The sequence below is a fragment of the Tinamus guttatus genome, unplaced genomic scaffold (assembly GCF_059628265.1).
Source record: "Tinamus guttatus ecotype Peru unplaced genomic scaffold, ASM5962826v1 Tinamus_guttatus_pri_ptg000218l, whole genome shotgun sequence".
Lineage (NCBI taxonomy): Eukaryota > Metazoa > Chordata > Aves > Tinamiformes > Tinamidae > Tinamus > Tinamus guttatus.
The window spans coordinates 3509893-3537017 of NW_028288752.1; the positions used below are offsets into that span (position 1 = coordinate 3509893).

Consider the following 27125-nt stretch of genomic DNA (forward strand, 5'->3'; position numbering starts at 1 on the left):
AATAAAAACATTGCAGCATTATACCCATGCATCCAGGTTTACTGGGAGCACACCCCAAGAAACGCCTCTCTCCAGCTGAGACGTTGCCTCTAAGGGAAACCCCCACATGCCTCACTTTTCAAAGACAACCACCTCATCATTAAGGAGCACGGTGACCAAAATACGTGTTTCAGGCCTCCAGAGTGCAGAGACTTCTATGCATACCTAAAATAAAGCACATGTTTCAAGGTGTGCAGCATCAAAGCACAGGTATTTAAGGCACCACAAATTCCATCTAGCCTGGTGCAAATGACTGCTGGCAGCTGAAGGTACAAGGCTCATGAATACTGCACGTGGCAGTCACCCTGTCACACCACAATCCCCACGCGAGGCATCACAGAGCGGATCTGCAGCAGGAAAACTGCTGCTTCGTGTCAGGAGCTGGCCCTTGGCTACACTGACAGTCCCCCTGGACCTCGCTCTGACTTACAGGCAAGTCTTTGCACTGTGTCTCCAAGAAATGCCCAAATCACCAGCAGGTCCCTCTCGAATGGTGCTCAGTAACATGAGTGATGTTGTCCAAGGTCTCCCATGTTCAGAGGCTATGTGGAACGTACTCCAATACCGAGAAAACTTCAAAAACCCACCTAGCCTGCAACGCTCAGAAACTCACTGTCATTCCTCCCAAGTAGATAATCCAGTTGTTAGCTAGTGTAAATTACATGACAAGGTATTAGAAAGTGTAAAATCAAACTTTTTTTAAACAGAGAAAACTCATTAACTTTAACGGCTTTAGCAGATTTCAGTTGCAATATTAAACTACCTTGAATGAATCACACAACAACCACAAAAAAAGAACTTTTTTTTTTTTTAAATTGCCTGCTACTCTGTGAATGTAATTATTTACACACAAGCAGCAGTGAAAACAGGCCTATACACAACAATATACCATACCAGCAATTTTCCAAAGGAATGCATAAATTTCATATCAAGCCTTCTGAATATGCACAGGAACTTTCACATTTCCCTTTGAATCCCTGACTACTCCTCAGGCATCCTGTCGTGATGTATCTGCAGCGGATACAGATGTTATATGTCATGTACAAGAAACACACTTACAAGCCACAGACACATAAACCCTCTGCCTCACCTGTGTTAGAGATGAGGGATCAAACCTCTGGAAATGTAAACGATTCCTCTAGGCTTAGTAGCAGAATACTTTAAAATTGGTGCTGAAGTAAGGGAAAATGCTAACCTCTTCAAGATACAGCATTGCTCAGTGGAAGTGGAAGTACCAGGACATAGCTCTGCGAAGTTGCCATCGTATCTCTGATGAAGGTTTAAATCACATTTTATATCAGGGGAGCATGGCCAGAAAAGTCTAATATTAAACTCCTTTGCAACCAGCAGATCAAAGTATATTGACAGTTCAGAAGATCCACTTCTGGAGAGTTTTTTGGAAGATAAATGTGAGAAATAAGCATAGTTAGCCCTCCACAGGTGCAATCTTGGTGCTCTGGGCAGTGGTCTCTCTATTAGTACTATCGAATTATTCCACAGGTGCACTGACAAAAATATTTATTGCTCTCTGAAGAGTTCAGATTTTTAACACTTCCCTCTTCCTCTAGCCATGACACAGGATATTTTTAATACAGCACATTGTGAGTAAAGGACACACTTCCTATCCGAACCTCTATGCCAAGTCTCAACAGAATGTAAACTGCCCTGCGCAGGCCGTGGAGATTAGATTCATCCCACTGCCTTTTCATTCATTTCCCTTCTAAAAATCCATAGGACACGACTGTTTACTTACTATGGTAAGTGCGTGGAGTAAAATGCAGTACAAGACATAGGGACCTAGGAGGTAGCAAGGAGCCCAGCAAGAGGCTGAAGTTAATAAATACACAGTGTGTGATTAGATGCAGAACTAGTTAATTGAAATTAGGAAAGAAATTCAGTAAAAATGAAGAGCTGTCTGCCTCCTGCAGAGAGGAGACAGGCAAAGCCCTTCTAGGTACCATACTGTAAAGGATAATATTTGTTCCAGTATCTTCGCACATAGAAATTTTACAGGTCCATCCAACTGACACAGGATTAAAATATCTAGTGCCTGCACCTCTCTTACATGCTGGAAAAGGAAGCCACAGAGGTAGGAAATCTGCAAAGCAGGATGAAAAGGAACATTGAAGAGTTTTTTTTTCCAGCAGCCTGATTCACAGTGGGTAGTGCTTACACAGTAAATTAGCTCTAGGGAAATGAATGGGGCTATTTGTGAAACAGAATAGCTTTGAGCTCACCCCTTTGCAAGTAACGTAAGTCACAGAGAAACGGAGGTTCTCAAGCCAGAGATTTCCTGACTGCTCTTCGTCAAGAGTCAAGCTTAAAAGCTGTGGTGGAGACTGTCTAGATACAGTTATTCAACCACAGTGCACTTCTCATTTTTACAGTGAGTTCTTCTAAAGGCAGGACACAGTCACCGAGATCTTCATTTTATGGAAAGATGGTCCCCTCTGGAGCAGTCTTCCATCTAAAGATCTTAAAGTATCATCAGACCAGCCCAGATTTGCCCATCCACCCTAAAGGAAACCCAAGGAGTCACATGCCAGATAATCTTGTACCTCAAGGACTCTTCTGCATGTGCATGTTGACTGAAAAAGTAGGTTTCCAAGCCAAATTAGCTTAATAACAACACAAAGGCTTGCTAGGAGAATTCAGAAAGAAAAAAAAAAAAAAAAACCCAGTGCACTGCTACCAAAATACTGCTCTTACCAAGTTTCACGCTTTGAACTCGGCCTCCAATTCGGTCAGTCGCCTCAAGGATAGTTACATCCGTGAAACCACTTTCCAAGAGCGCTTTTGCAGCAGACAGGCCAGCAAGCCCAGCACCGATAACTACTATTCGAGGCTGTCGTTTTCTCCGTAGGCCACTACTAAGAGGATCATCCGTGCTGTCTCCAGATATTTCACAACTTTGCATGCCGTCCAAGCTCTCTTTCTAAGGAACCTATGGAAAAAACAAACAAGCGTGTTCAGGGAACGTGGCAAACAGTCTCTGTGATTAAAAATCCTATGGAAGCCTGTAAAAAAATGTCCAGCAGGAAAGAAAGGGAACTTGTGAACTAGACCAGCCTTTCAAATGGGATGCGCAGTAAGGATAACTGAGGTCAGATGGAGGTGTAACAACTTTTTGGTCTGCTGCACCAATACTGGGAAATCCAGAAGCCTCCACCCTCTTGCAACCATGTACATGATAGAGAGCTGCTATTTCCAGAGAAGTCAAAGGATTTTTGAACTCCCATATCTTTAAATAACCTCCAGAAGTGGCAATTTTGTGGTAAAGACTTCAAAAAAGAAGAAGAAAAAAAGAAAACCACGTCCCCAGCATCAAGGAGCTCCACACCACAGTAATGGAGCTTCACTGTGCCTCTGTGGCAACCACAAAGCATAAGCTTCACATCCTGTAACTACAGGACTCGGTAAAGACAATTTAGCTTGAAGCATGGAGATTGGATGTCAAACCAATCATTACAGGAATGGTACAGACACACAAAGTGCTTCAGCTGATGAAAGCCAACGACGGCCAGCAAAATAGTTCAGTCGCATGATACAGTCCCCAAGCCAACACCATCCTGCCACATCAGGATCAGCCTTATAATCAGATGAAGAGAAGTCTGAATCCATACCAGTTCCCACTGGATTGATATTACCTCCATCTACTCAACATGTCCAACCAGTCTTTCAAGGACCATGCTATTTTTTATTTGCAGCTCCTAGAGGCCGCCTTTATGATGGTGTACACTCTTATTTTCACATCCTATTGCCTTATTTTAGTACCTGGCCTAAATCCATACTCTGTCTCTGTCTGCATCCATGCTCTTGAGAATGTGGAGGAATTGTGGACATTCTCCACTGAAAATTTTAGGCTCTGATTTAGCAGCCATGAGATAGAAAAATATGCCCACTCAGAGACGATCACAGCTCCCATCCACACCAACAAAGTTTGTTATTTCACGAAGAAAACCCAAAAGGCACAACACCTGGCAGGAAGCAGAGCATCCATCAGGCCTTGTCCAGAAAGACAGAAGGCCAAAGTCACCACCATTGCTACCATCAGCCATGGTCAGTGTTTCCAGGCTCATTGCAAGAAAGATTTAACCTTTTTTCAGGGACCCTGTGTAGGACGTCTTTACACACAAACGTCACTGTCTAGTGTGGAAGCTTTACAGCTGTCCTCAAGAGTGCCAAGAACAGGATATGAAGACCTGCACTCTACTCAGATTCAAGAAGACACTTCTTCTTGATTTATAAAGGAGACACACAAAGTCCAAGATCCACCAACCCTTGGATCAGCTGATGCCCAATGATTCAGACAAAGTGAGCACAACATTCTCTGCCTTTTTACTGTTCTCCCAACACACCGCCTACTGAAGGTGAGTTAAAACAAAACAAAACACACACAAGTACAGCAACAGAGGATACTCCTTCTGAGCTCTTCCCAAATCCCCTTTGTACTTTTCCAGACTCCCAACACTTGGCCAACATCAAAGACTACTGTTCCTCTCTTTGCACCTCCAGGACAAGAATCAGACCTTTGTTCTTAGGACACTGCTGGGCTACTGCAGCATGTGACTGTGTGTACTAATGAAGGACAAAACAGTGTTTTCATTTGGAGAGTACCTCTTATTCTACAATCTTAAAGCATTTATATATTTTGACAAAGTGCGTCCTGCTCTGCTTAGTAGGGTGGACACTAGATTGAAGTCAGTAGTCATTAAAGTAGTGACATAAAGAGTAAAATGGTCTTGCTTGTACTCTTCACAAGTATTTTGAAACTGCTTTATTTCAAACGCTGAAACTTCAGCCCAAACCTTTCTATTTGGGCTCGCCTGCAAGAGATTTTAGCAAAGTGCTGTAACGAACTCTGCTTCTGCCAACGTAGCATGTTCCAAATGCTGCTGAACAGCATCAAGGATGACACATAGCTAGCTTTGGCTGCAGCCACACTACAGACCTCCACCTGTGGTTACATCAGTCAGATCTCACTGTTTTCACCTCCTGACCGATGGACCTGAGCTAGCAGCTCTCTATCATGTGCAGCCAGCCACGAGGGTTTGGAGAGTTATTCCCAAGCAGGAGTCAAACACGTCAAGCATGCAGTGCTTTCTAGTTCATGGCAAGAATCACAAATCGTGGTCATTTAACAAGAGGAAAAGCTAGGAGCAGCCAAACCCAGGCACTGGACTTATTCCCAAGCAAGCAGGATCCAAAAGCAGTAAATCAGTTTGAAAAAGCAGCAGCGAACACTCTCTTCCCTGCTTCCCTCCGAAAGCAACAGTAAAGCTCTGGAAGAGGCAAGGAGGAGGAAGATGCAAAGACACCTTTCCTGATGGAATGGGTCAAGTTTTCTCTTGCAGACACCTTAGAACTAGTCTTTGCTTGCTTCACTTCCGATTCATTCCTCCTGCTGATATTCCTTATCTCGGCCAGAAGTGTTTGGTTCTGTGTTTATCTTAATTCACTTTGAAAGTGGATTTTCAGAACGTGTTCAGATAAACAGGAACACAGCAGTCCTATTCCACAGTAAGAAGGGCTTCCCTTGGGAATTAATCAGGAACTACTCCGTGATGTGTAGATCAAATCCCTACTAGTCAGGGGTTGATAGGAAAGATAAGACCACCCGTCAAGAGAGGCGCACACAAAACACACTGCAGACAGCATTCTAGTTAAATATATATATACATATATATGATAACTGAAAAGGAAGCATCACTTCATTCACAATACAGGACAAAGGGAAGAACCTCGGCCTCCCAAAAAGAGCTGTTTCTTCACCATCTTCCACTGTCACCTTCGAGGTCAAAGTGAAGCCACAACTTTTCTTGGTCCCTACATTGTTCCAAGCCTGCACAGACGTCAAAGGGTAGACAAGAGCTCCCATAACAAGTCATGTCAAAGAGCCTGGGGTCTGCACAAACAGGATTGACCCTCTTCTGGCCAAAACCAGCCTCCAGAACAAGTCCTTTAGGGACATCCTAAGGTGCAGCTCCTATCAAGGCCTTGCAGCATAACAACTGTTGCTGGACTTTTCCCTCCTGAATTCGCTGACTCCTTTTGAAGCCCTCTAATGCTCCTGGCCTTCACAGCAGTTCTGTGGTGAGGAGCTCCTCAGTCTACTAACATTACGCAAACATTCATGTCCTTTGGTGGTTTCAAACCACTACTGGATGGCAACCATTGACATTCTCTGAAACTACATTACGAGAAACACTGAGCAATCATACCCTGTTTGCATCCTTTCCATGCCAAGGACCTTCACACATGATCCTAGTCACCTCCAAGAAGCAATAAGTTTTAATCTGTCTACCCCTTCCTTACTTTTGAGCTATTATAAACTGTTCAGAAGAACTGAAATGACTCTCAATGCAAATGTCTTTAGGATTTATTACAGGACATATACATTCCATAAAACATTTTGCTTCTCACTTTGATGTACATATCTTGACACAATAAAGAAACACCTTTTCTGCCATCTATCTGCTAAGAATTTAAGTTTTAGCTCAGTTCAAGTACAGTTTTTGTAATGCTAGTTTCAGCGAATTCTTGTGAATTCTTCACATCAAGTCTTCAAGAATGTGTCCTCCACTCCCATTTCAGCATTTTACTACTGGATTGGCTGACCTGCCTAGTCAGATGAGAAAAAAGAAATATATACATACACATATAAAATACATATATATTTTTCTGTGTACAGAATCCTGATTTAGAAACTACCCTTAAATAGCCAACAACCTTCACTGCATGATCAACAGTGGAAGGCCCTTCAAATTTAGCAAGAGCTTGAGCTTCCCAACCAGGTTACATGATCGCAGGTGAAATCAGCAGACAATATAAATATATGGTCCCCCTGGCCTGCACTTACTTCAGTATCAGTCAGGTTAGAGTGAGATGAGTACATAAAACAGCCCGTTTGCTGCTATGTCCTAACTTCAGATCCTGCCAATCCACCCATCGCTGCCTGCACCAGTAACTACTACCAGATCCTCTGACACAAAGATAGTTTGGCTTTTGGACTTGATTCCCAGAAGGCTGGAGGATTTTGTCGTTGTGGGTTCTGTGTTTTTGAATTACACTCCGCTGTGAATCTGTTTGAGGCTGTAATTTTACCATGCACCCAACCAAAGCAGGAAACAAAAGCAAGGGCAATACTAAATCACAGCTTGGCTATGAGTAACATCCTCCCACCTTGTCTGTTCTGGTTTTTTTGTGAGACAGCTAGTAGGTATGGGTTACCCAGCATAAAGAAAAAATACAAATAGGCTACAAATTCATCCTGCCTTAAAAATACAGCTTGGATCCTGCTACCTGTTGTTTATCTAAGCATGTCACTCATTGTACTTTAACTGCATCTTTTTCCACATTTGTTCCCTTTTTTCTGTCTCTATTTTCTCATTCCTAGGTGTCACCATCCTTCTTCATTCATCTCTTCTCACTACTGTCCTCCTCCACTCAAAAAAAGTAAATTAAAAAAACACTAAGTAAAATCCAAGAGCTCAATTTCTGTTTCCTGGCAGTCACATCTTTGCAAAAATACTTTTTCTAAGATGGGCAGCATCCTACCAACCCAGAATCACATGTTGGCATTCATACCCTTCAATCCTATAAACTTCCAGTCCAACCATCCATCTCTGCTGTCCAGTGACCAGTCCAAGGGAAATAACTCTCTTTTATCAAGGAGCTGTTAGCTTGTGTTAGGACTTCACACCAGAGCTACCTTAGCAATAACCTAGAAATCATTTTGAACTCTCCTTCTAATAAGGGTATTTTCTCTATGTATCCTCTTTAACAAAGTCCACCTTCAGCCCATGCAAAGAAACCATGAATTAAAAAAAAAAAAAAAAAAAAAAAAAGCTAGCCTTTCCTACACCTACTCCAGCAGCAACAGCAACATCATTCAAAGATATTTCCATATCATGATTTCATGATTTTTAACTCATATTGCCAGTAAAGCCTGGGAAGCCACCACTAAGAACCCAGAGAATTAAGGCAGTTCACAGCTGCCATCGTTATTACAAATGTATCCTCTGATGAGGCTATTCTTCCCGGACCCTTAAGAAAAAAGGTCACTAAGGCTCAGACAATTTAAAAATACAAAACCAAAATAAACATAAACTTTCCTCAAGGAAATCCGCTATACTTAGCTCGCCTAAACACTCTCGCGGTAGCACCCTCACAGCTGCAAAGACCCAAACACTTAGGCAAGGTACCGCACTGAGAAAAGAAAGACTTGCATGCTTAAAAGCTTCTCTGGTTCTTTATAGGTTTTTTTTTTTCCACCTAGATAGGTTAATCTAAAGAAAAGGTCTTCCTCTCCCTTCAGACTTTGCTTTGTTTCACACAGCAGGTTGTCTGACACCCACAAGTGAGCTCCCTGCATCCCACGGACCACAGCAGCAGCTGCTCCAAGGTGGAATTCACCTCTTCCTGCTTCACCAGTCAGGAGCCCAACTTGCTTTTGCTCAGCCTTTCAGAAGTCCCAAACTGGACTCTTTTTGAAGGACACCAAACCAGAACGTGCACCCCAAGAGAGCACATGACGCATCCCAACTACTAAGGGACATTCATTATGGGACCAGAGTAGAGCAAGCCCACACTGAAGCACAGATAGCATCAATGTGCAGTCCTGAACCGACAGTCTTCACTTTAGGAAGAGCCCGTTGGGAGGGCGAGAAATGCATAATCAACACAAAACCCTTGCTGGCTGCACCAACCACATGATTCCAATGTAAAAAGGCTAAAATTCACTAGAATTGCTTTCTCCCCTCCACAGGAATTACACATCACCCTTCACCAGAAACCTAAACAACAGGGCTGTGTTTGCCTGAAAGGAACTCAAATAACCAGACGAAACCTGATTTCAACTGAATAACCGTGTGGACGAACTAGGACTAAACACGCTAAGCAGAGGAAGAGAGGGTTTTTATACTGCGACTGTTGCAGATGGTATCAGCCCATGAAGGGCAGCACAAACACACGTGTTTATAAGGCAGGTGCATTGCTCATAGCCTGAAAGCATTTGCTAACAGAGAATACTAGAGGATATTTAATCTAGTCAAAGTGGGATTGAGCAACTAGGAGTTGAAGCTGGGCGAATGCAGACAGAAAAGTCTATTTTTAACAGTGACAGCAATCAGCTGGTGGAAGACTCTCCCCTAAAGACAGAGAGGACGTGACATTGCTCAAAACTTAGCTGTTAAACCAGAATCAGAACTCCCATAGATATCCATTCCACTGCAGGACAGGGTTGTGGTGCTGGAGATGCTCCCGCACTATGGGGAAGGCCAAAAAAGAGATCCAAGATGATCCCTTCTGGCCTTCGTACCTCGGGAGCCCACACTCACACGCAGCCGTAGGTCTGCGAGCACAAGCATTCTCAGCACGGTGTTGTACAGAAAAAGGCATCAGCTTATGCTTATGGCCTAACAATGGTTAAGGAATACGAAGCAGCCACACAGGCTGCCCAGGCAGGGCTTTCCTTGGTGCTCAGGAGACAGAAAGCAAAGCAAAAAAAATCAGCTAACTTTTGGGGACGGAAGCCCAAAAGACTGTTTTTCAATAATAACAACCCCCTCTGTCTTCTCATCAACTAAATACAATAAAATGGTTATCTAAAAGCTCCATTGGGGAGCCCACATGCAAAAGCTTCACACACAGGAAACACAACAACCACCTCTTTGGCAGATGTAAGTATACTCCAGCAGTTAGGCCATTAGCTCACTAATTAGCCTAACACTACTTGCATCACACAACTGCATGGCTGTAATGAGTGACCTTTATCCAATTAACTGCAATAACCAAATATCCAATTATTGACTCTAATGCATCTTAATTTTTTTAAGCTGAGGGAGGAGTTCTTGGGAGGATTATTCTGGTGGTGCTTATTCTTCTGTCTCCTTTAGCACCTCTCCCTACTTCAGACCAGGGCCATAACTCCAGGTAGGCACAAAAATGCCTGAAGAGGAAGAAGGTTCCTGTGTTTGCCTCAACACTGCCTATCACCATGGCCTCCCGTCTCTTTTAGCTCTGGCTCCTGGCATAGCAGATGAGCATTTTGTAACGTCTCCATCTTTCTCACTTTCAAGATGCTCTTTCCAAGCTCTTTCCATGCTCTCCAGGCCATAAACATGTCAAGCTGGAACATCCTTCTCTTTCTTTTTTATTTTCCCCCTCCTTTCCACTCTTGCCCAATGCAGCCAGTTGCCTGCCAAGCTCGCTCAGCACCCTGCTCAGGTTAAGCACGGACAACCTTTCAACACGAGGCAGCAGACTCATTAATTGAACTCAAGTCCTTCGCATCAACCAGACACGAGCCAATGAAGCAGCCTGTACCAAACTGCCTTCGTACGGTGGTTGCACAAGCACCAGCCCGACCAGATTGTGTTGGCAGGAGCATATTTTGCAGCGGGAGCAAACACACCTCATTTCCCGAGGATATGAGGATAGCTGCAGGTGCAGCACACTGGCCTTGAGCCATTCCAGCACATACTGGGGCCCTCAGAAGGGACCTCTGAAGACATTAACATTCCCAAGAAAGACACCACCATGATGGTACAAGGGAGATGGACAGCTTTTCACTGCAGGGACAAACTCCTGCTATGCATAAGTGACCTGTGTCCTCCCTTATTTATCTGCAGGGAAGAGGGAGAAGCAAAGCGGTTTCCAAAGAGTCACTGGAATTTAGGACTGGCTGTTAGAGAAAAGCAAATTTGGACTGAGGATGAATTCTACCATCTGCTAAAATTTGCCCGCATAAAAGCCCAAGCCATCAAATGTGGCTTGAGGGACTAAGGAGGCTGCAGCTCAGTAGCACTGATCTTAATGAGCCTCTGCAAGCCCCTGCACCTACTGGCAGCATGAACAAAACCATTTTACCTACACGCCAAGCCCATGGCCCTCTGCCCAAAACCTCCACTGCATCAGGGTGCTGAAGGTGGTAGAGACCTTTAGGCTGACTCTGCATTGATCTTCCTCTGGATGTCTCCCAAGAGACAGATGGAAACCATGGAATTAACCTCTGCCTTCCCAAACTCAGGTCTCCTCAAGCCTGAGACAATGAGTTTAGCTGGCCTGGCTACCTGTATTCTTTTAACAGAACATGGCAAATCGTATCTTCATTTTCCTCCTCGCCTCCACAAATATCACCTCCCTGAGGGTGAGGGCCATGATAAAATCCTTCCTTTTCCCAAGCTGGAAACCTGTCCTCCTTCAAAACCCATAACAAATAACAGATCCTCCTCCCAGAGTGACCACTGAAGGTCTGTGGGACATTAAAGAAGCCATTTCACCTATATGTGCCTCAGTTTCCTTCTCTATCAAATAAAAGACTTTCACCCTGACTTAACTCTGTAAAGCTACTCTGCTAGGGATGAATGAGAAACAACCCAAAGGTGCTCGACCGTTGAGCTGAGGCCATGAGACCTCATGCAGGCTACAGGCTAGAAGCACCATGTTATGGTCCCATGCTGCTGGTGTAGGAAACTAAGCAGAAATATTTTAATTCTTCAACAACAACAAAAAAAACAGAATGTTCTGAGAAGCAATATTTTTTGCAAGTGCAATCCAAGACAGCTGCTCCCTTTGCCTCTTCCCACAACACTATCATCCAGCAAAAATGCAGAGGAGACAGAGAGAAGAAGCCATCAAATCCAACATTTTTTTAATTACCTTAGTAAAGATGGTGGAAAAGGCTCTCTGGTGAGATGTCTGGCCAGCTGAGAGGCACTGGAGCACCTGCTCTGCAGGCTGCTTTTCTGAGCAGCCAAAGCTCATTCGCAATTTCATTACAGGAAGAGACAACCAACTAAAGCCTAAGTCTTTGACTAACGTGCCCACACGGACAGAGGAGAAGGTGGACAGAGCACCGTCGGTGACAACGCAGTCCTCAGAATGAGGAGGGCAGGATGCTCTGCAGGACGGCCACCACCTCCATGGTGTTCCGCATGGCCCAGCCTCCTCCCGGGGGAGCTGGCAGGGAAGCCGGGCGGGCGATTTCAGGCAAGGAGCCAGCGAAGCCGGAGCAGGCAAGAGCACAGAGCTCGCTTTGTAAACAGATCCCACAATTCTGACTCTAAAAATGAACCCGTTAAAGAGCCCGTGAGCGTCCCAGTGATTTATACACCAGCGAGGAATCCGCCGCGGCAGCCAGTGGACCCCGATGAATAACACTGACTTCAGGCAAACACAAAAACAACCAGCTGCTTTCTCTTGTTACCCCCAAGCCCCTCCATACCGATGTGCTATTTGCACAGACATCATTTAGAGGAGAAGATTAAAATGAAAAAAATAAAAAAAAAGCCATCAGACAGTGCTTTTGATTGGGAAACCACTGCAGAGTTTTACCACTGTGATCCAACTTGTTTTAACGCCTGCAAATATCCCTTGAGTCAAATGAACTTGTTCAAAGCTGATTCACACCACGGCTGCTTTTTAAATCGGGTAGTTGTTGACAAGTAGAATATATTTAACAAGCCCCAAGCATCTTGGCATGCAGTATAAAGACTTCCTATTATATATAAATATATATTTCTTTTGTAGCTAACATATGGGCAGAGCAGGTTGTCTGCCACAAGGCACTTCCATATCACACTTGGCACCAACGGAGCTGCAAGGATATCCAAAAAATAAACCAAAGAATGTCATGCCAAGAGCACAAGGGGATGAATCACAGCATTTAAAACTTGCTGATAAAATGCACTATTATGTGTTTTTCAAACCCTTCACATCTGAGCAAAAGAAAATAAATCAAAATAACTGTCTAGCCCATGGTTGATTCCCAAGCTTGTTCCCTTGGCTGAAGGGCACTCACTGTCCATGAAAGCAAGGCAAGGGAGCAGATCATCTTGAACGAGTCTTCAAAGGCCCCTCTGAAAGCTCAGGAAAAGGCAGCTCAGCCAGGACAGCAGGCTGGATTTACTGTTCTGGGGATGAAGATAATAACAAGATGATTTCCTGCACCTGTATAAGCCCCACCATGAAAATGCTAAGATGTGGTCATCACCTCCAAGGGATAAATGGGCTAAGAAGGAAGTCAAAGGCATTTTAGGCATACACGGCAAGGACATCATGTGAAGGTGAGTGATGGCCAGAGTTCTGGTGACAGTCTTGGAGGCAGAAGGCTCTTTCTCCTCCTCCCTCATTTGCAGCTTCTCTGTTTTGCTCTCCTGCAGATGAGATGACTTCCCTGCACCATGAGTTATGGGCTACAGAGCTTCTCCTGCCTGCAGAGCTAGCAAAATCAGGACACTAATGTGGCTGGTTTCCAGAAGCTACAATATTTCACAGGACACGGTAAAAAGAAGTTTCCACAGCAGCAACAAAAAGCATAGCTTTGGATGTGACACGTCCTTGCACAAGTGAGGAGCAAAGCCTACCAGTAAATCCTCTGCTCTACAAATCTCCTAAGGAGAGAACAAATTGAAGCTCACACCTTAGCATTCCCTTGGCTTTTGAGAAGTTGAAAGAAGTCAGGTACAACAGCTCACCTATCCAGAGGACATGCCGCAACACCTGCCCCATCACCAGGGCCACCTGGCACAGAACAGTCTTCTCCTGGATCAGGAATAGCTGGGAAAATGGTCCCACTCAACCTACCACAGTGAATGGTATATTCTCAACCCTGGAGGAGGAAACCATGCTCCAACCACTGATTTTAACAACCTTTGGAGGAATCACCACATTTGCACATACTACAGACCATCAGGGACCTATCTGTGCTGTGACTCGGTCCAACCCTGGCTTGCTTTTTACTGTGTGTGCCTGTGCCATGCTCTCCCGTAGCTCTGGTTCCAAGTTACCACGGAGAGCTTCAGCCTGGTCCGTCTGCGTGCGCGAGTGTGGATCAATTCTGACTCACAAGCTGGCCAAGCAGTAGCTGACCCAGTGCTGGGAATCTTCCCTTTCTTTCCAGCTCCACAATCACGTCCAGTAACTAGTCAGAGGCATCTCCCACTGCTCAGCTTCCCGGGAAGCAAAGCTTAGTGTTTCGGGACTGTGAAAGGAAGGAGAAGCAGACAGTAAAATACAGAAAATGCAAAAAAAAAAAAAAAAGAAAAAAAAATAAGGTTGCAGACTAAAACCGCTGGCATAATAGACCAGAACAATGTTGCAACCAAGTTTTTTTGTCTTCTGACTGCCAAAGAGAGCTGTACCCTATCCCATCTGCATAACCGTGCGATCTTATCTCTTCTGGCTCCAATTGTTTGTGAGACTTAATTGATAAAAACAGCCTTAATTAAATCGGAAACATGCCTATGTTTGCACAACTCAGAGCACAATGGGGTCTCAGGCAAATAAACACTGGTGTCCGTATTGCATCTGGGAATTCTTTGTGGTTTGGGGTTTTAAATTCGTTGCAGCAAGCTTGGGAGTAGGGTTTCAACAGGAATCTTTCCCTCCTTCTCCTATCCTGCAAAATAGGAGGGCGAGGAAGGGAATGGATCTGCATTCAGCACGGCTCAGTACTGGCTCCAACTCAATGTGTACATGAGGATCATTTCAGGACACACCACATGAGAAACACCAGCCCAAAAGCAATTACATTTTCTCACCACTTCTCAGAAGGCAGACCTAACAAACTGCCCCAAAATAGCAGCACAGATCTCTAAATAGCACCATTTATTCTCTATTTGAAAGCAACGCCCACGCTCAGCCTTTGATTTTAAGCCACTCTTGAGCGGTTACCACGTCTTTGCCATCCAAGACACAGGGAAAATCACTAAATGAAACAGAAACACAAGGGCTGAGAAACAAAATTATTAGAGCCAAACACTGCCCTGATTTACTTCTCCATTAACTGGGCTGATTTCAACTGGGAACAACTTAGACATCTGGAAAAAGCAAATCTCTCCAGGTGGGACTGTATTTAGGGCACCTCTCCAGTCCTCCAAATCAGTTCTCTGATTTTACATACGTTTTGCTGCCAGAATCACAGAGTATCTATCTCCTGCATTCAGGCTGTCTAGGGACATCCACAATCAAGCAGTCCAACTCTAATGCAATAGCAGCAATTCACCCTTCTGGGGTTTTTCCCTTGTAAGCATCTGGACACATGGAAGCAGAGCAGAAAGCTCCAGGGAAACATGGGTGGGAGAGTGAAGAGAGAAAAACACAGCACTGACCCCTTCCACTTTCATTTCCACCTTATTGCAAACATCAAAACCCATCTGGAGGATGAAATTCCCTCTTGAGAGACTCCAGCCTCCTGCAGTCGAGCTCTTGTGCTCTGGGGAGTGCATCGGGATGCACAGGAATGATGGAGCATCGTTACCACCAGGTGCCTTTCATTCCAGCCGACTCACCCAAACGCGAGATGATATTTCTTCCCTGTGACCATCAGAAACCCAGGGAAATTCACTGTGCATTGCTCCTTTTCAATAAACTGCGTCTCAAAGCACTTCACGGGAATAAGATAAAACACTGCTCAGGAAGAGAAGCACTAAGAAGTGCATGCTATGGAAAAAAAAAAAAAAAAAGGCAATATTTTAGATCTCCGTCCGCCACAGATCTAAGGGATTTTTCACCGAGCAGGAAGATTTGTCATGGGGGGAGCAGCAGAAGCTGCGGATTGGGCCACTTGTCTTTTAACTGTTCTGCTATAGACTTCTTGTGTGATGGGGGATAACAGAACAGCAAGTCTGCCCATAAATTGCTAAAAACGTAGCACAATTCCAGTGCACTCAGATGGGAGCTCACTTCACTTACCCTCCCGAGGCTGCAGCTTCACCGTGCGCCAAGCAGCATCAGCACGTGGCCGTGTCAAAAGTGCATTTTCACTAATGCCCCCAAAAGCAAAGAAACCAGAGGAGTGCAAAGCATCGGAGCTCAGGGAGCCTGGAGGAGCAGCGAGCTACGTGGAAGTCAGCAGAGACGACAACAAACCAGTGAATTTCAAATTGCTTCTTGCATCCATCCCGTACCGACACGCTCACAGCGCTCCAGCCTGCAGATAGGCTGGCATGTTGGCAAGGAAGATTCGTCATTTCTAAATTTAGCAGCCACTTCAATGATAGCATGATGCTTCAAAAGCAATAGAGCTGGGTCTGCAGGAAGGCGATTTAAACGTAAATGAGAGCTCACCTAAAGTCTTTTCTTAATTCCCTTCCTGTTTGGAGAATTTGGTCCACTTCTTTTTTTTTTTTTTTTTTTTTTTTTGCTGTAACTGCAAGGGTCTGTCCTGCAGTGAATGGATTTTTTTTTCTGGGATAACTTCCAGGTTAAAGAGAAAGGATTTACACTTGAATGAAACACGGGCTCTGTATTTGGAAAATTTGTTTTGAAAACTTGGGAAGGAAGCAAAAGCTCCTTCATTTAAAAAGGGACTCAATTAACATTCCCCGGCAAGTCTTCCTATGGAAAGGAAAGTACTCGCAGCGGGCTGCGTGATTTCCAAGTTGCTCTCCTTGTTCACAGAGCTCTTTCTGAAGCATGGGATGCCGCTTTTGAGAGACATGAGGATCTTTGCACCATTTTTGAACAAACTGCCTCGACTCCAGGCATAGAATGTTCTGCCATCAAGGTTCAGGAAACTTAAAACGCTACTTAAAGAAGCCCATGAAGACACAGACTGATCAACTTACTCCGAGAACACAACAGACCCTTCAACAACAGGGGACAGCTCATCTCTGCTTAACAAAAACGGGGAGATGAAGGCCCCCAAGAAGCACCACAGATCTCATCACCTTGAAAAACCTCCCTGTTGTCTTGTAGAAACAGCCAGTGTTGCAGGTTTGGGTTTGTTTGACTTCAAAATTTTTGCAAGTTTCGCACTAACAACCAACCAGGAAGACGTTCTGCTTTTAAAGCACACAGGTTACTGCGTGTGGGTTTGATCTGGATGGGCAGTGATCAGGCAGGACCACCATTAACAGTTACCTGGATTTGGAAAAGCAACTCTGGAAGCTCAGATATCTAGATATTGCCCACACAGACAGAAGAAAAGGGCCTATGCAGCTATTTTTTCCAGGCAAAGCTAAAGGAAAAAAAAAACACTGAAAATTAATATCCAATTTCATTTCTGAATTCTCTTATCAGCTGTGTACAACAGAGCAATCTTCACCCTTTAATAAGCGTCTGCTCCACTGCAGCCCAACGCCAAGTTGATGATGGACTGAGCCAGGGAGTTTATACAGCAGTTTGGGGTGGGAGAGAAAGGAATTATCAGTGTATATTGTCACAGATGTAGGCAACCTTCCCCTTGCACATTTGTTTCTTCTGGATGTCGAAAACTCAGATCAGACTCAGACATGCAGCAGCAGTTACCTGCAGCTACCGAACTTCAGTGCCTCAGACAGCACTCTAGGTCTTCTATATACTGCAAAACAACACACACACACGCTCTCCAGAGCCTATCCAGGTTGCCAATCCGTTATCCTCTGTAACAAGGTCAGTTTCCCTGCTGACCATGCTCTTAATCTAGGCACTACATTAGGCATAAGTACCATGAGACACATTGCACAGCTGTTCACTAGTTTGCCCAAAGCAGCGTGGTGGTTGGGAGGCTCATCTACACAGAAACGAGCCAAAACAGCCACCCTGCAAACCTTTACCTTCATCCACAATAAAATCGGTTTGGGATTTTGTTATTTAATATGGTTTTCCATAGGAGAGTTGGTATGCTTTAAATTCACACCCCTCTTTGCTACTCTTCGGAATACCTTCCCCATATGGACGAGGGGACCTAACTCTTAACCCTTCTTGACCACATCAACATAAAGGCAGAAAACAGAGAATGCTGCCAACTTCCCAGATACACGAAATCATGCACCCAGCTGCAAGGCCCTCTGCACAGCTGTTAATCATGCTGCGCAGTGATAAACACTCTTAAACTAGTTTACATTTGCTTTAAATAAATACTTAAAGAAAAAGAGCCCTACTTTTCTCTTATCTGCCCACTACAGACACACGTTGGACAGCATGAAAAGCTGGAGATAGTCATTAGGTGAGGCAAATAAGCTATAAATGAAAAGCCCTAAGCAGTTCATGCCATATACAAGGCCAAAAGGGAAGAATTAATTCTTAATTTCTTCTTAATTTCTAGAATTAAGAATCTAGAATTTCTCTTCTTCTTAATTTCTAGAATTAAGGAGTTTTGCTCTTCTATGTGTCAAATTGCTCAGAACCGCTCACTGCAACCACCATTCAAGCTTTCCGGTGCTCCTCACACCACGTCGTCCCCATGCTGTGGAAGAAGCTTTCCAACCAGGAGCCTCCTGCAAAATACAAGTGCCTCATACACACACTGAGTTTCTGCCCCAGAAAGTTCCTGGAAATTCAGACAAGGGGGAGCAGGGCCATATTCATATTGCAGCTCCACGTGCAGCTTCTCCTGGCCATTTGTCACCAAGCACATCTTCCCCTCCCTGCTCCAAAGCAGATTGAGCTTAATATACTTATGCAGTTGTGAAGTGTACTGCCTATTATCCAATTAGGCAGCTAACGAGATCTGAGTAACAGCACGTAGGCACAGATAACAGTTGGCTGATACAGATTGGACACGTACTTTTATTTTTCCAGCCCTTGCAGAAAGAGGGTTGGGATTCGTTCAAAGACCGCTTTGAAGACTGGGTTCAGGTAATTGCTTAATTTCATTTGAGACCCATAAACACATCACTTTTGCTTCCTCTTGATCTCCCAGGGCTGTCATAGAGCAACTGTCCCATTGCAAAAGTTCTCATAAATCTGTTGTACCCTGCACGTATCAACTTTCACTGTAAACACAGGCAGATCTCAACACCTTTGAGGTGTTCTATCTTCAGAAATCTATGGAAGGCAGGTCCTTTAATGAAAGGGTCCATGCATCATCAGGAAAAAATGGTATGCCCATGCAGAAGTGATAAGGATATTCCAAAACAATCTTTGTTAGTTCTGACACTGTTCCCCATAACATTCTCATAAGATCCAGCTAAGAAAACATGAACAAGATGTAATCACCACAAAACGGCTGCTTGACAAAACAACTCTCAGAGTGTAATTAGCAAGGGTTTGCTATCTAATCGGGATGGTGCTGGAAAGCGGGTCCAGCCAGGCATCCAACCTGTGCAATATTTTCAATAACAGCTTGGATGATGGACTGGAATGTAGGCCCACCAAACCAACAGATGATTCAGAGCTGGGAGGATTCACAAGCATTCTGGGGTACAGGTTCTGATTTCCACATCATCTTGCCACACTCGTCCAACATCAGCAGGAGGAAACATTTAAGACAGCAAAACTGCATGCACAAATGGAAAAATGGGGAGCAAGGGCTACAGCAAAGGCTCTGCAATCAGGCTCAGAAACTCGCAGTGCAAATGAGAGGTTCAACCACAACCCAGGGCAGCAAAAATGTCACCCTCAGCCTGCAGGGATGGTCCCCGAAAAGCAGTTAGCTCTACCTTGCATGGTTCTGCCCTCGGCCACTCACTGCCGTGCAGCTACTTTTTACAAAAAGCAGCCTGGATCTTGGGAAGAGCCACAAAAATCCATGAAAATTATAAAACACCAGGTATGAGAAGAAACTGGATCCATTCATGCCAGACACGTTCCTAAGCACAGAGCAGTCCAGGCAAGCAGAAGGACCACAGCCTGGAGGAAGCCTCATTCCTCCGTCACCCAGCAGAGAAAATTGCCAGTTTAACTATTTCTAAAGGCATTTCCCCACCTAAAAGCAGGCTACTGGCCAGCAATGTGGATGGAAAGAACAAGGGTCCATGGGCTTATCTACAGAGAAAAAGAGACCAGCAACTTTATTTCTTATAGCTCCCTGTTTGCTTTCATTTCACACCCCAGCACACCTCCCCTCATAACTACACAAGGGTCAGTCTAAACACAACTTTCAGTTGTTGTTTAGAAGCAACTTTCTCGTTAGAGAATTTTGAAAAGACCAGCTGACATAGGGACATGCAGCCTGTCTCCACACATGGGGAGATACAAATCAGACAGCTGGACTACACACTAGTTAAAATTGGCTGGATCACTGAGCTCCAAGGGCAGTAGCCAACGTGCTGATGTCCTACCAGGCAGCTGTTATAGGTGGTGTTCCCCAGGGAACACCAGTACTGGGGTAGGTAGTGTTTAAGACCTTAATTAACGACATGGTTGATGGCATGGAGATTCTCTCAGCAAGCTCACCAACCACATCACACTGGCAGGCAAAAACAACTGCCCCAGCGAGCTGGAGGAAACTTCATGAAGTAAGAGATGCAGATACGAAGTCTTGCGCCTGAGACGGAAGTATTCATCAACACAAACTAGGGAGAAGCCCTTCAGAAAAGCACTTGGGGGTCCTGGTGGTTGATAACTTAAAGAGGAATTAGCAGCATGTTCTTGCAGCAATGAAGCCACAAAAATGGGCTCTATTGGGAGGGACAACAGCCAGCAGTTTGGGGAAAGTGATTCTTCTCCTCCTGGCACTAGTGAGGCCACATCTGAGCACTATCTCATTTAGCCATACTTGCCAAAAAGACATCGACAATCACAGAGAGAGATGCTAAAATAATCTGAGGCTAGAACACATGACGTACAAGGAGAGAATGAGGGAACTGGGTTTGTTTAACTTGGAGACAAAATGGATGTTAACAGCAGATATAATTTCTGTCTTCAACTACCTAACTGATGGCTTCAGAGAAGATGGAACTAGACTCGTCTCAACAGCACACACACATTAAAAAAAAAAAAAAAAGACAAGAAGAAATGGGCAAGAGAAATGCTGATTAGATAAAAGGAAAATATTCCTCACCAACAGAGTGCTAAGCATGGCACCAGATTGCCCAGAGAGGTGGTGGAAACTCCATTCCTGGAGACTTTCAGAACTTGGCCACACAAGGACACGAGCAACCTAGTTCTGAAATCAGCCCTGCTTGTAGCAGGGGGGTGGACTACAGAGCTCCAGATGTCCTCTCCAAAGTGTATCACCCAGCAATTCTAAAAAATCCTTAAGAAGAAACACTGAACAAGGGATTTTGCACAGCAGCTGACAGCACTATACACCTGTTCAGAGATAACAAGAACTTTGGACTCAAAAGCTGTCAGTAGAACACTTTCCACATGATAAGTTAACAACAATAAAGTTCCCTTCATCTGTAGTTAAAGAAGAAAAAAACATGGTGATAAAGTTCCCTTCATCTGTAATTAAAGAAGAAGGAAAAAAATAGGACTTCCATAGTCCTTTGAAACAGCCAGATCTTTGAAAGAGCAAGAGAAACTGAAGACTCACACTACACAAGTTATCAAATAAAGGCTCTAAAAGAAAGCTGAGGGTAATTCAGAGCAGACAGGTACTGAGAGCTCAAACAAACAAAATTCAGGCTGTCCAACCCAGCCAGCCCTTCCCACCACAACAAACAGCAAGACCTGCCTCGAGCAGCCTTCATACTGACGTTGGCTTCTCCACCTTCCTCACGATGAAGACTCTCTGCAGGTAGACACAGCTTTCATATGTATTTCCTACTCTCTCCCACTGAGAGGAATAAAAAGCTGGAGATAATAGTCACAACGATACAGGCAAGTGTTTTTTTTTTTCCAAAAATAAAGTCTGGGCACTCCTGGCCCAGACTCACTCTGCAAATGGAAACAGCAGATAGCCGTATTTCCTCAGACACAGTTCAAAGAAAACTGCCACCTTCCTCTAACTATCTTGTAAAACGGGCCCCCTAAAACCTCACAAACTGGATTCCAGCACGCAAGGAGGCCGATGGATGCAAACTGCAATGATCTGTGGAATGGGAACATCTGTCCACTTGGAAGCAGAACAAATCCAGCTCAGCTATCTGGCTCCATCATGCCAACAGCCATTTGGAATCACTTTCCTAAGATTATAATGATCAAACAGCAATCGCCTTCGAGCAAACAGCTAATCATTACTTATCGTGCCGGCTGGCATGTTACCGGTTTATCCTTCTAAGTAATGGTTCTAGCATTAATCCGCTACATTTACTTTTGAACCTCAGCCCTCCTCCCAAAGGAATCAGCACAGCCACATACTACCTGTTGTGCAAATGCATGGACATCCTTCACGGCAGCGAAGAGACAGAACCCAACACACCGAGTAGAACCTCTGCTTGGAGGGCAAAGAGGAGGTCACCGGTGAGCTACAGTGGGGATGTCAGCTGGGGAGGTCACAGCTGCCCTAATTACAAGTCGGTTAGTCACGGGGAAAGCCTTGATGACAGCAGCTGACAAGGACTTCCACATCACCACACTGTTCTCAAGCTCCCTGTGAAGACCCCATGGTGCATCACAGTAGAAAAGACGGCCTAGAAGAGCATGTGTCTTACTTTTATATCGGGTGGAGAGATATAATCCCCACTGGCTGGCCTTCAACACTGCCTTAGGGAGCTCTCTGATCAAAACTGTGGATCCCTTCCTAAGGGAGCCCACCACAACAGTTCTGGATCTCATTCCAAGGGAATCAAGGGACAAAAAGATGAATGACTCAGTGCTTAACTCTGAAGACTGTTGAGACATTCAGTCCTTTGTTGGGTTCTTTTCAATGTCTGCCACCAGTTGCTATCGTATAACTGGAGCTTCCCCTCACTTTAAAGGGGATGTTTAATTTGGTGCTACATTCCAGCACAGTTCTTCAATCCACCCATCTACCTCTGCACTGCTCTCAAAGGGGGACAGTCCAACCTCTCACTAGCACTAGCAGTTGCAGTCATGGCATGGGCCAGGGATTGGATCCAACTGAAAACCCACCCTAAAAAAACAACCAATAACCTGATGCCAGATGGGCATCCTCAACCTCTTGTCCACGGTCACAGACACGGAACACAGAACAGTTGATTTTGGAAGGGACCCCTAAAGATCATCTGGTCCAACCCCTCCTCCAGCAGGGACACCCACAGCACGGGGCACAGGGTGGCATCCAGGCAGGTTTGAAGATCTCCAGAGAAGGAGACTCCACAGCCTCTCACAGCAGCTAACAAGTAAAAGTGGGACCAAGCCTCTCGAGAGCAGCAGTGTCTAAATCCTCATAAGCCAACCATGGGACTGTGCCTTGATGGAGATGCAAGTCATGCAAGGGAGGAAACAGGCAGAGGCAGGACAGCACACTGAATAGATCTTAATGCAATTCCACTGCTGAAGCCAAACAGCCCTCAGAGCAACCCAGGCCTTCCAAAAAGGTCCACAATTCTTAGGCGTTCAACATGAGCGTCACCAGACACGTTAATGATGCGCGTCTTCCCAGCGGCGTCCCCTGGGACCCCAACAGCAAGCAACTCCAAAAAAAGAAAATCCTGTTGGAAAAAGATTGGAGATCAAAGCAAGAGGTTACACCTACATCCTGGAACATGCGTGCTCCTGGAACAAAATCATTTTAAAGTGAGTCTCAAAATACATGCCTGTCCGACCAACAGAAACGTTAGGGTAGCAGGACTTGGGTCCTGCACCTGTATGTCCTCTCTGGAGAAAAAGCCTCGTACTGCAGCGTGCCCCACCTTCCTGCAAAATCAATTAGACTGAACGCATCTCTTATAAAGGAAAAGAAACTGCTCCTTTTCCAATCAGCAGCTGCCTTAGGAACAGTCCACGGTTCCCTTTTAGCTTTAGTCCAAGGTCTTTTCTAGACACCCAGGCTACAATGTAACTTCCTCTGAGTAAGTGTTTCACAACAGAAATGATCCAAACCAAAGGGGTTTTTTTCCTTCTCTCTCCAAACTTCCAAACACCATCATATCCTGTCCAATATTTGGGCCATTCCAAGCATGCCACTAACCTACGCTGTTAAATGCCATTCAGATAAATCTAGAGGACACACTTAAAAAAAAAAAAAAAAAAAAAAAAAGAGGAGTCTGCAATCATGTAGAACAGTGGTAAAGCAAGAAGGAAATAATAAACAATTATCCATCTACCTCCATTGCTCAGCGCTCTACTTGTGTCAGCCAGGAAAACAAATATTTTCTTGCTTCTTAAAAGGTAGTTCCTGCCTTTGAACCCAATGTTTTAAAAAAAGAAAACGAGATTTTATTTAAATTTTCAAGCCATTTCAAAGACTCTGCAACATTTTGAAGGTCTACTTGATAAAAGAAATGCCAGTGACCAATTAATGGCAATTGAAGATTCTCCACAAGCCGCAATCCTCTTTATTTCAGTGAACTCAGCTCTCTCAACTTCACACAGCTGAGAGTCTGTCTGGCTTACAGGAACCTCAGTCCTCCTCCATGGATTTGCTTTTTTATTTTTTTCCCCATTTGCAAAAATGAGAACCCAAGCCAGACCCCACCACCCTCGTTCTTGCAACCACCAGGCTCTGGCTCCAGGATGTCACAATATAGAAGCTCCAGTTCTCCAGTGGCCATAAAAAAAAAAATGTTTCTCCAGGCTGCAGCCCAATCACTGTCCCCACCATCCCCACGGATGACAGTTGAGATATCCAAGGCCTTTTCTTCCCTAAAGATAACCAAAGAACATGGAGAAACTGTGTTGGCCAAGCTGTGTATTTTGCTGACATGACAGATGCCCTCTGGACAGGTCAAGGTAAAGTGTCGTGAACGCCATAAAAAGCCATACAGCTGGCACAGCTGTAGAGTAAGACAACCAAAACACCACTGAGAGTTGCACACGTCAGGAGGAATCTCAAGGGCCTTTATTAGAGGTGGCAGAGGACTCTCAAAAATCACCTTGGGACTTGCAAAGCTGGAAGTTTGAGATAGAGCAAGGAGATGAACCACACGTGCTCCCCAAAATATTTTCACAACAGAGTGCCAACAACTGAAAATACGAGAAAAGATACCAGGAGCAAACCCAGGATTGGGTCAAACTCAGGATTTTACACAGCCACTTCCCAGCACAGAGCCAACAGGAGCTCCACGTACCATGATGCACAGAGTGCTCTCATGCTAAGTCAAGCAGCCACGAAGATCTAATTTTCCAAGTAGTTCTTATCCCCACCTGCAGTATTTCTGGAATTTGCTCTTAAAATTCAAAGAAACCACAGAAACATCAGTTTTCAGCAAGCAAAGGTTTATAAAGCATTTCCACAGTGACTGCTATAAACCCAAGTCCTATCACTGTGTCTATACAAACGTGTCCTGTACAGAGAGCATGAAACCACATTGAAACCAATACCCCAGTAAGGGCTGATGAAAACCGAATGTGTCATGAAAATAGCTCCAAAATTTCCTGTTCCCTCAATAGCTCCGAGTGAACCAAGCCTGACTATATCTCCTGGAAAGGGCACGAGGTTTTGTGACGCCTTTTGCTAAATTGTGCATTTCTTGTGTTTCTATAATGTCTAAATAATTGACTGCACTGGTTGATTCGTGATTATGCTATGTGGTTACTGGGACAAGGAGATGCACAGACTTCAGAGATCAGCATCGTCGTTCTCCTTCAGCCCTCATTTGGGTCACCTAGAAATTCAATAGAGGATCTATTTAAGATCTCGTTAAAAAGAACTATTTTTCTGAGGGAAGACAGTGCTAGAAAACAAAACAGTAGCATAAACCAGTTCCAGTGGTGTAGAGGACAGGCAGCTCCCCTTTTGCAACAGGCAGGAATAAACAGGAATAAATCAGCTGCGTTACTTTATTAATCCCAAACGTCTCAAGCTGACTCCATAGAACAAGAGATGGGCAGGAGCCCAGAGATCTTTCAGAAAAAAAAGTGCAGCCATCCAAGTGAAAACCCAAGCAGGGGGCACACCAGCTCCAGCGGGCTAGGGGACCAAGAAGGACACAAATCACAACAGTGCTCAGCATCCGCTGGCATTTCCACCACTTACAGCCCCAAATCCTACCACCTGCTTCCACACGTGGTTTGGCCCAAAGCAGCAATCCCACCCAAAACAGCTGCACATTGCCAAGTGGCCCTAAGACCTGAGACCCGTTCTGCTGCCAGCTCTGCAGTTATCCACATCTCCCCCTTCCCACAATACGGCAGGATGGGAGGGGGACAGGGAAAGGTAGGGAGCTCGCTGGCCACGGAACAGCAGGAGCACCGTGTGTCTGGCGGCACCATGTTCCGGGCATGTCGGAGAGGCACCGGGGACAAGCGGATGGGCAGGGTGAGCTGAGGACAGCGGGGATGGCAGCGGGTGGTTTCACTTTGGCATCACCCGGTGCTCGTGCCCAGACTGGCAGGTCCATCAGGGCTCTTCCGCCTCCTGGGCTGTTGCCGGCAGTGTCCAGGTGGGAAGAGATGGGATGGCCCCACGGGCCCGTGTGAAGTGCCAGGCACAGAGCACCTGAGCCAGGGGTGTCCAGCTGCCGTGTCGTCCTGCTGGCCCGCGTGCTGCCAGCGGGGAACGGGAATGAGAGGGGAAAGAAGGGAAAGAAAGAAGGAGGGAAGAAGGGAAAAGGAGGAAAAAAAGGAAAGAAAGAAAAAGGGAAAGAAGAAAGAAAGCAAAAAAGAAAAGGAAAGAAGAAGAAAAAAAGGAGAAAAATGAAACAAAGAAAAAATATATAAAAAATTAAACACGAAGAAAAAAAAAAGAAAAAGGAAAGGAAAAAAAGGAAAATAGGAAAAAAAAAAAAAAAAAAGAAGCCCCCAGGCAGAGCCGCCGCGGCAGGTAGGCGGCGGAGGCGCCGCCGTCCCCGCAGCCCCCGCGCGGCCCCGCGACGTCCCCGGGCTGCGCCGCCCGCGGCGCCACCTGCCGCCCCCGCGGCCGCTCCCGCCCGGCGGCGGGGACCCCCCGGGCCCGAGGGGCCGGGACGCGGGGCCGCGGCGGCGCCGCTACCTCTCTCGCTGCGCTGCGCTGCGGAGGGGGCCGCGGTCTCGCCGCCCGCCCCAGTCGCCTCGGCGTCTCGCTGCTCCCGGCCCCGCGGCGGCTCCTCCCGGCACTGCGAGGCGACCAGCCGCGCCGCGCTGTTTTCCACCGCCTCCGCCGCGGCCCCGCCTCGAGGAGCCCCCTCCGCCCGCCTCTTCCTCCTCCTCCTCCTCCTCCTTCTCCTCCTCTTGGGCGCTGCGGGGCGGTGCGCGCGGCCGCTCCCTCACCCGCCTCTGAGCGCCCCTCTGGGGCCAGTTAATCCCGTTTTGGGTGGATTAACCCCGCCAAATGGTCGCCAAGGGCCCCCTTGTGTGCGGCCAGGCCACCCCAAAGCAAGGAAAGCCTGCTCTGAGGGCCTCAAGTCCACCCATCCGCCCCCAAAATATCCTCCCAACACTTCATTGTC

The 27125-nt window shown here is 45.6% G+C and overlaps 1 protein-coding gene across 1 annotated transcript in view; it reads right to left on the reverse strand.

The window, feature by feature from the left end:
- Positions 1 to 26838, reverse strand: part of SMOX (spermine oxidase) — a 43872-nt gene extending 17034 nt beyond the window's left edge. Inside the window, exons 1-2 of the mRNA XM_088524983.1 lie at positions 26690 to 26838; positions 2749 to 2983 (exon numbers count right to left, since the gene is read on the reverse strand). Coding sequence (XP_088381109.1) covers positions 2749 to 2956 — 208 coding nt within the window. The 5' untranslated portion in view covers positions 2957 to 2983; positions 26690 to 26838. The remainder of the gene's footprint in view (positions 1 to 2748; positions 2984 to 26689) is intronic.
- Positions 26839 to 27125: the final 287 nt, after the last annotated feature.